This window comes from Nannospalax galili, unplaced genomic scaffold (assembly GCF_000622305.1).
Source record: "Nannospalax galili isolate Female #2095 unplaced genomic scaffold, S.galili_v1.0 scaffold54, whole genome shotgun sequence".
Lineage (NCBI taxonomy): Eukaryota > Metazoa > Chordata > Mammalia > Rodentia > Spalacidae > Nannospalax > Nannospalax galili.
Genome location: NW_008341028.1, coordinates 430,388 through 446,508, shown reverse-complemented (window position 1 = coordinate 446,508; position 16,121 = coordinate 430,388). Strand labels below are relative to the sequence as shown.

At 38.9% G+C, this 16,121-nt stretch overlaps 1 protein-coding gene across 1 annotated transcript in view; it reads right to left on the bottom strand.

Annotated features, from left to right (window-relative positions):
* The window catches only part of Sugct (succinyl-CoA:glutarate-CoA transferase), a 932,078-nt gene that overhangs the window by 883,056 nt on the left and 32,901 nt on the right, over positions 1-16,121 (bottom strand). Inside the window, exons 2-4 of the mRNA XM_008836273.3 lie at positions 7,495-7,546; positions 6,625-6,698; positions 3,539-3,624 (exon numbers count right to left, since the gene is read on the bottom strand). Of these exons, the coding sequence (XP_008834495.1) occupies positions 3,539-3,624; positions 6,625-6,698; positions 7,495-7,546 (212 nt within the window). The remainder of the gene's footprint in view (positions 1-3,538; positions 3,625-6,624; positions 6,699-7,494; positions 7,547-16,121) is intronic.

The window sequence follows — 16,121 nt, the reverse complement described above, 5'->3', positions numbered from 1 at the left end:
ACCCCCCCCTTCACAATAGCTGCAAAAAAAAAAAAAATCTCGGAATAAACCTGACCAAAGACATTAAAGACCTCTACAATGAAAAATTTTAAATCTTTAAAGAAAGAGATTGAGGAAGACACCAGTAGATGGAAGGACCTCCCATGCTCATGGATTGGAAGAATTAATATTGTGAAAATGACCATCCTACCAAAAGCAATATATAGATTCAATGCAATCCCAATCAAAATCCCCATGACATATTTCACAGAATTGGGAAAAAAATCCTTAAATTCATATGGAATCACAAAGACCCCGAATAGTCAAAGCAACCCTGAGCACAAACAGCAGTGCTGGGGGGATTATTACACCAGATCTCAAAGTTACTACAGAGCTATAGTCATAAAAAAAGCATGGTACTGGCACAAAAATAGACACATAGATCAATGGAACATCATTGAAGACCCAAACCCAAGTACATGCAATTTCAGCCACCTGATATTTGACAAAGGTGCCAAGAACACACAATGGAGGAAAGACAGCATCTTCAACAAATGGTGCTGGCAAAACTGGCTCTCGCCCTGTAGAAGAATGAAACTAGATCCTTATCTTTCACCTTGCACAAACGTCAACTCCAAATGGATCAAAGACCTCAATGTGAAACAGGAAACCATGAAACTATTAGAAGAAAATATTGGCAATAATTTACAAAATATAGGTGTAGAAAAGGATTTTCTAAATCGGACAAAAGTTGCTCAGGAATTAAGGTCAGCAATCAACAAGTGGGACCTCATTAAATTAAAAATCTTCTGTATAGAAAAAGAAACAATCAATAAAGTGAAGAGAAAAGCCACAGGATGGGAAAAAATCTTCACCAGTGACACATCTGACAGATGTCTAACATCCAGAATATATAAAGAACTCACAAAACAAAGAATCAAGAAGCCAAATGACCCAATTAAAAGATGGGCTAAAGATCTAAACAGAGCGTTCTTAAAGGAAGAAATAAAAATGGCTAAGAAACATCTCAAAAAGTGTTCAACATTGTTAGTGATTAGGAAAATGTAAATTAAAACCACCCTAAAGTAGTACTTAAAGGACAGTTTTTGCCCCTTGCCCTCCAAGGCCAACTAGTTCCAGGGGACTATGGACCATCTCTCAAAATGTCCTGTAACTGTGGTGAATCACCTGTCCTCTTTTTCAGGGAGGCCATGGAGACCCCACCAGATTGACTTGAACCAGTGTCCAGTCTACAAAGAGGAGGGTCAATTCAGAGAAACAATTTTTCCATGCTTCCAAGTGAAGGCAGCCATGGTTGAGCAGGACCTTTGACTTATCTTCACATAGATGGAACTGGTATAAGAAAGGGGCCAGGGGCTCCTCTCAAGCCCATGTGACCCCTGAGGAACAGATCCTCAAACAACCTTAAATGTAAATATAACTTGATTTATTTGGGCCAACTGTATGGACTTAAACATCCAAAATGAAAGTATAAACAGAGAGTAAAATGATCAGTATATTTCTTTAAGATTTCAAGGGATTACATTTCTCAGACATTAGGCTTAAGTTCATATAAAAAGTTATTTAGACAATTATCTCTCATTGATGATTATGTTCTGAATCAGAAAGTGCTGCTCAGATGTAAGACTTCAAATCTTGGTCTGCAATACTGTAGTGCCCACCTGTAGCTAAGGGAGACAACCAGCTATTGTTCTAAAATGATGGCCAAATTTGTTTTCTCCCCCTATCTAGAAGCCTTTGAAAGGGAACTGACACTGATTCTAATGACTCCAACAGCTTTCAAAATGCCTGAAAGCAAATCCTGAATCCATCACTCTGGAGTCTTTGTAAAGAAATTCCAATGGACTCTCCTATGAACATTTGAAACTTGCCCTGTTCTCACTTTTTTCTAGTTCCCTGTCGAGAACTTTAATGCTAGAACTGCCTTTACTTCTCCTTCACATCTCCTATTCACCAGTCAAGGACTTTCCTTTACCCCTAGATATAAAATTTATGCAATTTAGGAGTCTTTTAGATAGACCCACTGAAGGGGTACTCCAGTTGCCTCACCCTGCATCCCTGTTCATCATGGAAGAAGCCAGAGCAACCCAATTCCCTATCTGTAAGCTGGGTAACCTCTTCAGAGAACAGTGCGAAAAGAATAGAAGGTAGGAATTGGCTAGGAGGTTAGGGTAAAAAGACCCCAAAGAAAAGTAGCCAGTTTCTTGGCTAAAAGTCAAAATGTCCTTGGGCCTCTTAGCAACATAATCTGTTCCAAAGGCCAAAAATGTTGAAAGTATTTGGGAGCTTGTATCTAATCCTTAGAAGATTTTAGGGTCACCTCTTCAGAGAGGGGAATGTTAGAGCAGCAAAAAAAGTAGGGCTGGAGGGATAGCTCCACCATTAAACGCTCAGGCTTACAACCAAAAAAGCTCCATTAAAAAAAAGAAGAAAGAGTACATGAAGTTATCAGAAAAAAGTGATGGGGAGATATTGCAGGAGTTGGAGGGGAGGGAATGGCTATGGATTTGATCAAAACACCTTATATGTTTATATCCCTGTATGAAATTCTCAATAAATTATTTTAAAAAATAATAAGCCATGGTGAGCATGGTGGCACATGCCTTTCATTCCAGCACTCAGGAAGCAGAGGCAGGTAGAGCTCTGTGAGATTGAGGCCAGCCTGGTCTACATAGCAAGTTCAAAGCCAGGTGAAGCTACAGGGAGACCCTGTCTCAAATAACCAAAAGATAAAAAATTAAAAATTCATGTCATCCAAAGTTTTATAACTGCTGGGGGCTGGAGAGATGGCTCAGTGGTTAAGAACACTGTTCTTGCAGAAGACCCAGGATCAAATCTCAGTACCCACATGGCAGCTAACAACTGTCTGTAGCTCCAGTTCCAGGGGATCTGACAGCCTCTTCTGTCTTCCAAAGGCATTGCATGACACAGGTGCACTTACCTACATGCAAACAATACACGCATACACATAAAATAAAAATAATAAATAAAATATTTTTTTAAAAGTTTTATAACTGCCAAGAGAATTAAAATCAATAAAACAGGGGGATGGACATATGACTCAACAGTTAAGAACTCTGATTGCTCTTGCAGAGGACTAGGGTTCAGTTCCCAGCACCCACATGGTGGCTCACAACCCCTGTAACTCCAGTTCCAGGGGATCCAATGCCCTTTCCAGCCTCTGTAGGCATTGTATACACAAGTCACTTACACAGACACAGACAGAACTCTCATACACATAAAAAATAAATAAACTATTTAAAAATCAAGAAAACATGGGGGCTGGAGAGATGGCTCAGTGGTTAAGAACACTGACTGTTCTTGCAGAAGACCTGAGTTCGAATCCCAGCACCAACATGGCAGCTAACAACTGTCCATAACTCCAGTTCCAGAAGATCCGACAGCCTCTTCTGTCTTCCACAGGCATTGCATGACACAGGTGTACTTACCTATATGCAGGCAATACAACTAAAATAAAAATAATAAAAATTTTTTTGATCAAGAAAACAAATAAAGCAAAGATGGATAGTATTCTTACTTTTTTATTTCGATTGACGCTGAGAAAATATATACTTTCTGTGTCCACAAAAGGAGGTCCCCAAGTTCGTGTGTCATCACCAGCTCCTGTAAATAACAATATGGATTATTAGCTTCAAAACACCATAAGGCATTTTTAAACCACAGGCTTAAACCCACATATGTTCCCAGGAACCTGAAGATATCAGATTATCCTGAGGAATCCTCACTCCTCAGGAGCTATGAAGCTCACTGGAGCTGCCAGAGCTCTCCATGTTTTATGCCATCTACCAAATCCTTTCATTTTTCTTACACTAATTTGGATTCTTGAAGATCAAAATCCAGAAGGAAATAGTGTGCTAGTAATCCTTAGATTTGATAAACAGCAAAAGTTAGAGGAAATTTTTTTACATTTTGGCAAACAAGTTTGTTAGTTCTTTCAGTATTTCTTGACATTATGAAATGAAAATATGAAGTCCACAAAAGTCATGTTAAATATTACTTAAACCAGAATAATAATATGAGTTTATATAGTAAAGTAGCATTGGGGACTGGTAATGGAATAATCTACAGGATATTTCTGTAACAACAAATCAGAAAAGCAAAAACAGAGGCTGGGTATAAAGCCATGTTGTAGTCTGCCTATGCTCCCAACACCTGGGAGGCAGAGATGGAGAATCCACACAGCAACATAAGTACAAATGCAAATGTCATCTTGATTACCAGCTGAAATGGCAAGAGAAACTAGATTGGATGTTCTATCTATGAACAGAAGATGCAAGAAAAGCAGTGGTTGAAATCAAGGCCTGTAACCTCAGCATTTAGGAGAGGAGACTGAGACAGGAGGATGATGAGTTTAAGACCAGCCTGCACTACCTAGCAAAATCGTCCAAAAAAAGGAGGGGAGGAATCAAGGAAGGAAGGGAGGGAGGGAGGAAGGGAGGAAGGAAGGAAGGAAGGAAGGAAGGAAGGAAGGAAGGAAGGAAGGAAGGAAAGAAGGAAGGAAGGAAGGAAGGAAGAGCTGTAGTATTGACTGTAGTACTGAAACAGGATCACAGTAAGGAAGTCAGAACTTGGTGGAAACAAGTACAAGAGATGGGGACATTCCATAAGAAGATAAACATTCCTCAGCACATGGCCAGCAATGATAGAAGGTAGTGACTGTCATTGACAGGACAGGTGAGCAAGGCCTCTGGGAAGCAGGGCTTGACCGGCTGAGATGAGTAAAGCAGGATAAAATAGCAATATTCCCCGTGCTGCTAAGACAACTGTCTGCTGTTTGGGCCTCCTCAGAAGACCTATTTAGCAGGAAATTGAATTTTCTAGATTAAGTATTGTACTTTAAAGGCTCTATCAGTTATGGTAAGTTTACAAGTTGATATAATTACAAATTATTCTCTTATAATTACAAATTATGAATACTATGCATACTATTCAGTACTAGACCAGATCATTGATTTGAGAATTCTCTCCCAGACCCTTGAGGAGCATATCTTTCAATGTAAATAATAATGTATTTTATTGTTGCTGTTATTTTGAGACATGGTCTCATGTGGCCCAGGCTAGCCTAGAACTCACTAAGTAGCAAAGAATGACTGATCCTTCTTCCTTCCATTTCCCCAGTGATGGGATTGCACATGTACAAAACACCAGGGCAATAATATTAACTTTTGAGAACTTTAAAATGTCAGGTGATAGGGTGGTGTAGAGGACAAGAAGAATGGGGATTTTGTGGAAGTGCGTGTTAGAGAGAAAAGGCATGCTACAATGACACTTTTCTGAGCAACACTGTCGAAAACAGCATACATTAACCACCAAAGTGCTAAGAAGGCACCAAATAAAAACAAGAATTATGTACACAGAACATGTTTCCTTTGTGAACAAAGGAAAAAGAACGCACTGGAAAGATGTCATATCTTAGCACTTAGTGTTCTGAGTCTGTGAGGTTCCAGGCTAGCCTGTGCTATGTAGAGAGATGCTATCCCTAGAAAGAAAAAAAAGCCAGAACCAACAAGGAATTGATCTAATTTTAGCTGTTGTTCCCTTAAAACAATAAGATGGGGAAATACTTCTTTTATTAGAAAATCATGGCTGAAGCTGAGGTATTTGTGTCCTTGGTTGAAGGACTTTAATCTTTTTCCTTCTCCCCATCTCATCCTGTTTCTTCCCTTTTCTCCTCCCTTGTGCTTCATCTTACAGTCACACTCACTCACAGAACCACTTAAATGGTGCTTAGGAGCATCAAGATCAGAGCCAAGGACCTGGATATTCCTTATTAGCTATGTGGGCCTGAAGGAACTGCCCTACCTCTTCTTACCTCCATTTTCTCACTTCTAAATTAAGAATAGCAACATTAGCCCATAGGGTTATTATAAAGATTAAACTAAAACCATCAAAGGGCTTAGAACTTTGCCTGGGACTGTAATGTTGCCCTTATCATTATAATTACATATGTTTGGGGGGTTGTGGTTTTTGTTTCATTTTGTTTTTGGTCTTTTTGAGTCAGGGTCTCCCAACAGCCTCAGCTGGCCTGGAACTCACTATGTAGACCAGGCTGGCCTTGAACGCAGAAAGATCTGCCTCCCTCTGCCTCCAGAGTGCTGGGATTAAAGGCAGGAGCCATTATGCCTGGCTTATAATTATATATTTTAATAGAACCTTCCTGTATATGAGAAGGAATTGACAAGAATAAAAGATAGGTACTGGAGAGATGGCCCAGCAGTTAAGAGAACTGGCTGCTCTTGCAGAGGACCCAGGGTCAGTTCCCGGCAACTCCATGGCAGCTAACAACAATCTGAAACTCCAGTTCCAGGAGATCTGACACCTTCTGGCCTCTGTGGGCATTACAGACACATAGTGCACTTACATACTATGCACTTACATACTATGCAGGTAAAATACTCATACACGTAAAATAAAAATAAACAAATTTAAATAATAAAATATAATTAACATAAATGCAGAGTAAGAGAAGGAATGGAGAATAAAAACTTCATTTCAATTATCTCCTCATCCCATTTACAGGCACACTAAGCCTGGTTATTTAAAGAATTATTCAAAGTATTTATTAGTCTGATCGGTACTTTTTAAAAGAAGCAGTAGCCTTACCTGGTCTTTCCACTTTTATAACTTCTGCTCCAAGATCTCCTAAGTTCATAGTGGCAAAAGGTCCTGCCAATACTCTACAATGTTAAACAATGAGAGATAAACAGTCATCATGAAAGTATATTAACACAGATAAGCTCATATAAGGTGAGGAAAAATAAAAACTGTAAAAATTGTAATTTGGCCCTGTTTATCAAAAGTTTTAAAAAACTATATCCCCTTTGATCCAAAAATTTTATTTGTATAATTCTATGCTGAAAAATAAATTGAAATTGAGGCAAAAACTTGTACCCAAAGAAACCTAATTTATAAAAGTAAAATATTGAAATGATGAGGCAATTGTGTGGCATTTATAAATCTCATTTTTGTTTAATTTTGATTATCACAGAAAATTATTCAAATAAAATGGTATGTTTAAAATGTAGGTATAACATAACAGCAATATAAATTCCAAATCTTAAGTTTCTTTAGTAATATGCAAATGTGTAAATGGACAAAATTTTGTAAATATTACATTGTCTTTAAAAATAATGATATTCAGGCCAGGCATGGTGGGGCACGCCTTTAGTCCCAGCACTCAGGAGGCAAAGGCAAGTGAAGCACTGTAAGATCAAGGCCAGCCTCATCTACATAGCAAGTGCCAGGTCAACTGGGGCTACAAGAAGACCCTGTCTCAAAAAGACCAAAAACATAAACAAACAAAAACCCAAATAATAACAATAATGAGACGATGATGATGATATTCCAGAATTTTTTTTATTCACCAAAATTCAATGTTAGAATGTAAGTACCCTTTATAATACAAAAACTAATAAAGCTTTTTGAGAAAACAGAAAAACTCAGTCACCAAAATGCAGATAATCAAATACAAACCTTGTTAGATCCAGAATTCTCACTCCCTCCAGTGGCTTCATATTGTCAGTATCTAGCAAAATACAGACATTTGAAGAGTATGGATTACTAATTTTTAAAGTGACAAATGCAAAATTTGAGACTGGAGAGATGGTTTAGCAGTTAAGAGTACTGGTTGCTCTTGCAGAGGACCTGGGTTTGATTCCCAATGCCCACATGGCAGCTAACAACCATCTATAACTCCAGTTCCAGGGGATCCAATGCCTTCTTTCTGACCTCCACAGGCATTGCACGACATGGGTGCACTATACACAAACACTCTAACAATGTCCCAACTTTCTCTTCCCAGCTGTGTTTTTCACTCTTTTCAAAGTCAACCTAATACTGATCCCTATAATCACCCTCCTACTTCCTCCCACACCTAATCTTAGTAGCTAAAGTTCCAGTACACCCACACTATCCTTTCTAGTTTTTGAAGTCAAAGGGGTCACTACTGCTAATTGGGATATACCACATTTGCATAGAGGGAATATCTAGCAGCAGAGGTTGTTCTCCCAGTTGACCCACTACTCAGAGAGTAGTATAGAAGTTGCAACAGGCACCCTGGGCTCCTAGACTACCCAACTGAACTCTACCAAATTCAAGTCCCGCTTGAACATAGCAAATCCTTCAAATGAAAGAATACAGCTGATTAAAAAGAAAAAATTCAAATAATTAAATAAACCCAGATATGTGAAAAAGAAACATGAAAAACCAAGGAAACATAACTCCTCCAAAAATTACTAATTCTATAGTATTGACATCCAGGAGAATGAGTTAGCTGAAATCCGGAGAGAACTTAAAAGAATGATTAAAGTACGATGAAAGAAATCAAAGAAAATAAGCTCTTGAATGAGAACACAAAGAGCTAAATGAAACATGGAAGGCAATGCAAGATATGAGATATGAATTCAGGCCACCACCCCCAAAGACAATGCTGCTTCTTGCCAGGGATCCCCACCTCCAATCACAAAAACATGAACAATATGAAAACAATGTGTCTCCTCCATAAATCAGTACAGCCACTAAAATATTCCCTGGGAACAACCTCATTGAGGAAAAAATATTTATTTCATAGCAATGATAAATATATTCAACAAATTAAAAGAGGACAAGCACAAATTTCAAAGTGAAGATTTGTGAAAACACACACAAATAACTTAATGAAATAAAATAATCCAAGATTTGAAAATATAATTAAAAAAATAATTAGAATTTCTGAAGAGAAGTTAAACTCAAATAAAACTTGAAATGAGAAATCAGTGAAATAAAAGAACTAAGTGTACAGTCTCACCAAGACAATTATTCAGGTGGAAAAGAGAATATCAAGTAGTGAAGACAAGATAGAGAAATTGATCCATTCAAAGAAAACGATAAACGCAAAACATTCAGGAACAGAATGTGCATGAACTCTGGGATACTACAAAAAATATCAAACCTATGAACCATAGATAGAGAAGGAGAAGAAACCCAAGTCCAATTAACATGTAATATTTTCAACAAAAATTATAGAAAGAGGGCTGGAGCAATAGCTCAGCAGTTAAGAACTCTGGCTGTTCTTGCAGAAGACCCAGTTTTGAATCCCAGCACCCACATGGCAGCTAACAACTGTCTGTAACTCCAGTTCTAGGGGATCTGACAGCCTCTTCTGTCCTCTTCAGGGATTACACGACATGGGTGCACTTACCTACATGCAAGCAATACATGCATACACATAAAAAATAATAAATAAAATAGTTTTTAAAAATGTTTTTAATTATAGAAAGAAATTTCCCCAATCTAAGGAAGGAGATGCCTATCAAGCTCCAAGAGGCATAGAGAACACCAAATAGGACCAGTAAAGAAATTCCCCACATCACATAATGATAATAACACTAAATGTACAGAATAAAGGATACTGAAAGCCACAAGAGAGAAAGATCAAATTACATATAAAGGCAGACCTATCAGAATAACACCTGATTTTACAGTGGATATTCTGAAAGCCAGAAGGGCGTAAACTGATGTTCTACAAATTCTTATAGACCACAGATACCAACCCAGGCTATCATACCCAGCAAAACAATCAATCATGATCAGTGAAAAGAAAATGTTCCATGATAAAAACAGATTTAAGGAATTTTTGCTCACTAAGCCACCTTTACAGAAGATACCAGAATGAATACTTTAGACTGAAGAGACGATTAAAGACTCCCAAAACAGCATAAAAAATAAACAATTCCAGAACAGTCAACCAGAAGAAGTCAAAGAAAATACCACCACAAAAAAGTAACAGGTATTAATAAACACTGGTCAGTAATAACTCTTAACATTACTCAATTCCTCAATAAAAAGACACAGACAGAGCTGGAGAGATGGCTCTACCATTAAGAGCACTGGCTGCTCTTGAAGAGGACCTGAGTTTGGTTCCCAGAACCCACATAGCAGCCAACAACTGTCCATAACTCTAGCTCCAGGGGATCCAATGCCCTCTTCTTGCCTCCATGGGCATTACGTGACATGAGTGCACTTACATCCATTCAGGTACAATATTCATACACATAAAATTAAGTAATTAAACAATAAACTAACTTTTAAAAGACACAGACTAACTGATTGGATTAGAAAATGGGATCCTGCTGAGTGTGGTGGCACATGCCTTTAATCTTAGCACACCAGAGGCAGATGGAGGTGGATCCCTGTGAGACTGAGGCCAGCGTGGTCTACATAGTGAGGTTTAGACCAGCTGCTGCTACAGAGAGTCCTGCTCTCAAAAAAGAAAGAAACAAAAGGAAGAAAGAAGAAAAAAGAAAGAAATGAATAGAAAGTAGAATAGAATAGAATAGAATAGAATAGAATAGAATAGAATAGAATAGAATAGGAGTAGAACAGAATAGAATAGAAGAATTAGGAATTCATCTTTTTGCTGCCTCCAAGAAACACATCTTGCCATCAATGATTGACATCATCTTAGGGTATGTAGGATAGGAAGTGCCACACCTAAGCACAGGCTGCCCTAAGAGACACAGCTTCTGCTTTGAGAGTGCAGCCCGCACTTCCGCAAAATAGCCAACCTACCATATGCCCGGATGAGGGATCTATCAGGAAGCAACACACCAACTTATGGGACACTGGGGGCAGAGTATAAGGCTTGCACTTCCCTGCAATAAATGAGTCTGCAGCACCTCACCTAGTGCCTGCTCTCATCTGGCTCCCAGAGTGTGTGTTGATTCCATGCCACTCACCCCCACCTCAGCCAGAACCCTCATTCCCTGCAGTCCCTCATGGGCTGGACCTGTGAGGAAACCTGCAACAAGGGTAAAAGTGTAGAAAAAGGCATTCTAAGGGAACAGATCTAAGAAACAAGCAGGCATAGCTATTCTAATGTTTGACAAAATAGATTTCAAACTAAAACTAATCAGAAGAGATAGGGGAAGGACATTTCATGTTCATTAAAGGAAAATCCAACAAGAAGCTATCACAATCCTAAACATACGTACACCAAATATGGGCATCCAATTTCATAAAAGAAACCCTTTTAGATCTAAAAAATCACAGAATGACTCCAACACCATGATGGTAGGTGACTTAAATACCCCACTCTCACCAATGAACAGGTCATCCAGACAAAAACAAGAGAAACTCTGGAGTTAAATGACATTATAAATCAAATGAATATAGCAAACATTTATAAAACATTCCACCCAAACACCACTTTCTTTTCAGAAGAATACATTTTCTTTTCAGCAGTTCATGGAATTTTCTCCCAAATCAACACATATTAGGACACAAAAGAAGTCTCAAAAAATTTAAGAAAATTGAAATAACATCTTTTATCCTATCTGATCACAAAGGAACAAGCCTGGATATCAACAACAATAGAAGTGAGAAAAAGCACACAAACTTATGGAAATTACAGAACAAACTCGGTTCCAGGAAGAAATCAAGAAGGAAACTTTAAACTTCCCAGAATTGGATGAAAATAAAACACAGCATATCAAAATCTATGGGACACAATGAAGGTAGTCCTATGAGGAAAGTTTATAGCACTAAGTGTCTATATATATACTGGGCGTGATGGTACATGCCTTTAATCTCAGAACTTGGGAGGCAGAGGCAAGAGTATCTTTGAGAGTTTGAGGCCAGCCTGGTCTACATAGTGAGTTCAAGATCAGCTCGGGCTACAGGGAGACTCTGTCTCAAAAAGACAAAAAAAAAAAAAACCAAAACTGGAGGGCTGGGGCACTGGTTGCTCTTGCAGAGGACCCAGGTTTGATTCCAACACCTCCAAGCATCTGTAACAACAATTCCAAGGAAGCCAACGCCCTCTTCTGAACTCCACAGGCATTCCACAACATGGTGCACTTACACACATGCAGGCAATACACTCATACATATAAAAAATAATAAAAATAAAATATTTTTTTAAACTGGAGAAATCTCATATTAATAACTTAATGATGCACCTGAAGGCCTTAGAAAAACAAGAACAAACATTGTTTAAAAAGACTAGATGGGAAGAGATAATCAAAATCAGGGGCTGAAATCAATGAAATAGAAACAAAAAATAAATCAATGATGAAACAGAAACAAAAACAACAAAAAAATCAATGAAAAATAGTTCTTTTAAAAGATTAAAGAGATTGGGGCTGGAGAGATGGCTCAGCAGAAACAAAAAAAAAAAAAAAGAATCAATGAAATGAACTGGTCTTTGAAAAGATTAACAAGATTGACAAACCTCTAGTCAAATTATCTGAAAGAAAGAGAGAGAACACAAATTAATAAAATCACAGAGAAGGCCAGGTGTGGTGGTGCATGCCTTTAATCCCAGCACTTGGGAGGCAGAAGCAGGCAGATATCTGTAAATTTGAGGCCAGCCTGGCCTACATAGTGAGTTCTGGGCCATCTGGGGCTACAGGGAGACCCTGTCTCAAAAAGGCCAAAAAATAAAATAAAATAATAAAATCAAAGAGAAAAAGGAAACTACAGCAGATGAGGAAATTCAGAAATTTAAAAGATCATTTTAAAAAATATTTATTATTTTTATTTTATGCATATGACTGTGTTACCTTCATGTGTGTAAGTGCAACCATGTCATGAAATGTCTGCGTTACATCAGAAGAGGGCATTGGATCCCCTGGAACTGGAGTTAAAAACTGTTGTTAGCTGAGCCCCCTCTCCAGCCCCTCAAAACAACATATTTAAAAACCTATATTCACTAAACTAGAAAATCTAAAAAAAAAATGGATAAATTTCTGTATCATTCTATCATTTGTAGACCTTCCAAAACTAAACCAAAATGAGGTAAACAATTTAAATAGACACATAACCAATAACATAAATGCAGTAATTGAAAGTCTTCCAACTAAAAATAAGCTCAGGATCAGATGGATACAGCAAGGAAATCTCCCAAAGCTTCAGAGAATTAAGAATTAGTCCATAAAATAGAAAAGGAAGGAACAGTTTCAAATTATTTTTATGAAGCCAGTATTACCACAATACCAAAAAATAAACTTATGGACCAATCTCTCTGATGAACATAGTCATAAAAATTCTCAATAAAATATTTGCAAACTGAATGCAAGAAGACATCAAAAATATTATCCAGCCAAACATGGTACTACACACCTTTAATCACAGCACTTGGGAGGCAGAGGCAGGTGGATCTCATGAGATCAAGACCAGCCTGGTATACATAGCAAGTTCCAGATCAACTGGGGCTATAGTGAGACCCTGTGCAGCAGTGGCACTTTTTTCTTGGGGGTAATCAACAACTACCTAATTAGACTTAAAACCCACTCAATGTGAGGGAACTCATGTGTGGTACTGTAAACCTAACCAAATACACATGGCTGGAGAGGTCACAGATCTTAGAGAAAACTCTAAGGCTGTCACATATCTAGACAAAAGTAACTTTTTACTATGTGCAAAATATGAACCCGTAAATTTATATATACAAGTATCCCAGTTACCACCCATCAAAGAAGCTTCTTTTTCAAGAGACAGAGATAATTACAGAGTTCCACAACTGGTCACACACAGAGATTCTCTATGACTCGCCCAAGTCTAAGTGGCACATCTAGGATGCAACCTCTATACTTAAAATTCATGGAACATAGAACAAGGGATGAAGAGAACACTAATGTATCTTTGAACTCTCATCAATGAAGCTCCTTTATGCAACAGAGGGCCAAAACACAAAAGGTCACAAATGGCCGAAACACAGAGAATAAGAGTTGGCAGAGTGTGGGTCCTTGAACAGAACTCCTATATTAAAATCCACCCACCCAGGGCTCAGGGACCATTTCGGAAGAGAGGGTAGAAAGATTGTAAGAGCCAGGGAGGAGGTACATAGCCATACAGAAATAGTCCTATAGGTATTTGGGACCCTTCTCATATAAACCTACAGTAATGGTGTCAGCACGTACAAGACCCATGCAAACTTAAGCAGACAAAAATCCAGCACAGAACTGTGGAAATGAACAGCAGGCCCCCATTTTAGTCAAAGAATTATTGGCAACTGATTACTGCTGGGTGAGGAAGGGCTGATCTTCTTAAAGGGAGGGACTCTAGATAGGCTGACTATATCCCAGTGGATGAACTTGCCCTGAGGGACATCTGGGATACTAACTTTACCTGATAGGCCTTACTACAAATGACAGAATGTATTAAACTCCAGTGGGGGCACTATGGGAGAGTGCCATCTAGGAAGGGGGTATAAAAATGATTTTCTGTATGAAATACATGAAAATTCAATTTAAAAAAAAAATTTTAATCCCAAGGGGCAGGGGGTGGAGATGGTTCAGCAGTTAAGAACACTGTATACAATCCCCTGCCTGCCTCTCTCACAGGCAGGCCCAGTCTCAGCTCTATCCCATTCTCCACAGGAGGAGCCTCTCATCACTGTCCCTTCCCGCAGGCCTTTATCACGGACTGACTCTTACTCCTTAACTTCAAATCCCTGGACTACCTTCCCAAACCATATTAACTACCCACTACCATAGATCACTAAGTCCTCACCCAAGAAGCCCCTTCACAGCCAAATTCCCAGCCTTGGAATCAGGCAGACTGACCTGCTCAGCCAGGACTCTGCCAAATTCCCAGCCCCAGGATCAGGCTGACAGACCTGCTCAGCCAGGACTCTGGTAAGTTGGATCAAGCTCACTGCCTCCCTCCCCCATTTCTCTTATCCACCTTCACTCTGTCCCCAGCTGGCCTCTCTTACAGGTGGACTGCACCCCAACCCTGTCTCCTGACTGCCTCTCTCACAGGCAGGCCCAGCCTCAGCTCCAACCTACTCTCCACAGAAGGATTAGCTACCCCATTCCTCTCATCACTGTCCCTCCCCACAGGCCTCTGTCACAGGCTGGCTCTTACTCCTTAACTACAAATCCCTGGACTACTTTCCCAAACCAAACTGACCACCCACCCTACCAAAGATCCCTAAGTTCTCACCCAGGTGGCCCCCTCACAGCCAAACTCCCAGCCTCCAGATCAGGCAGATAGACCTGCTTAGCCAGGACTCTGAACCAAAATTAAGTTAAACAAAAGCAGAGTAGAAGGTCCTGTTGAGCACATAACTGACAAAGAACATCCATATGCCCAGACAGCAACACAAAAACACAGACAATATGAAAAACCAGGAAAATATGTCCCCAACAAACCCATGGTTCTACAGAAGTACAGAATGTTGAGAACTGCCCTGTAGAACCCCACGACACAGAATTTTTAAAAAAAATAATAAACATCATCAAAGAATAACAAGAAAACACAAACTCAAAGAACTCAAAGAGGAAAGGCATAAACTTGTGATGGAAGCTCAAGAATATACAAATATGTGGTTCAATGAAATATCAAAAACAGTCTACAATTTGAAAAGTGAATTCACTAAAGAGATAGAAATAGTAAGGAAAACCCAAATGGAAATGAACACAGGACTGAAAGACTTAATAAAACAAGTAGAAACAACAGGAGAAAGTCTCACAAGAAGAATGAATGAAATGGAAAACAGAATATTAAGACTGGAAGATAAAGTTGAAGACCTTGACTCCTTAAGCAAAGATTATACAAAATTCGAAAAAACACAGGAATGGAATACTCAGGAAATGTGGGACATCATGAAATGACCAAATCTACATATTAGAGGCACACAGGAAGAAGATCAAACCAATGGCATTGAACAGATCTTCAATGGGATTATAGAATAAAATTTCCCTAAATTAGGTAAAGATATACCTATAGATATTCAAGAAGCACAGAGAAAACCATTAAGACATGATCAAACAGAAAGTCGACACAACACATCATAGTAAAAACATCAAATGGCTGGGCGTGGTGGTGCACACCTGTAGTCCCAGCAGTTGGGAGGCAGAGGCAGGCACATCTCTGTGAGTTCAAGGCCAGCCTGGTCTACATAGTGAGTTCCAGGACAGCTCAGGCTACAGGGAGACCCTTGTCTCAAAAAGACCAAAAAAGAAAAGAAAAGAAAAGAAAAGAAAAGAAAAGAAAATGAAATACACAGCAGTAGCAAAGTGCTAGTTTAGAAAAAAATATTTGTGCAAAGAGTCTCTAGAGGGGGTGGAGCTCAGCAGAAGTCCTAAGGAAGCAAGAGAACAGGACATAGAGTATGT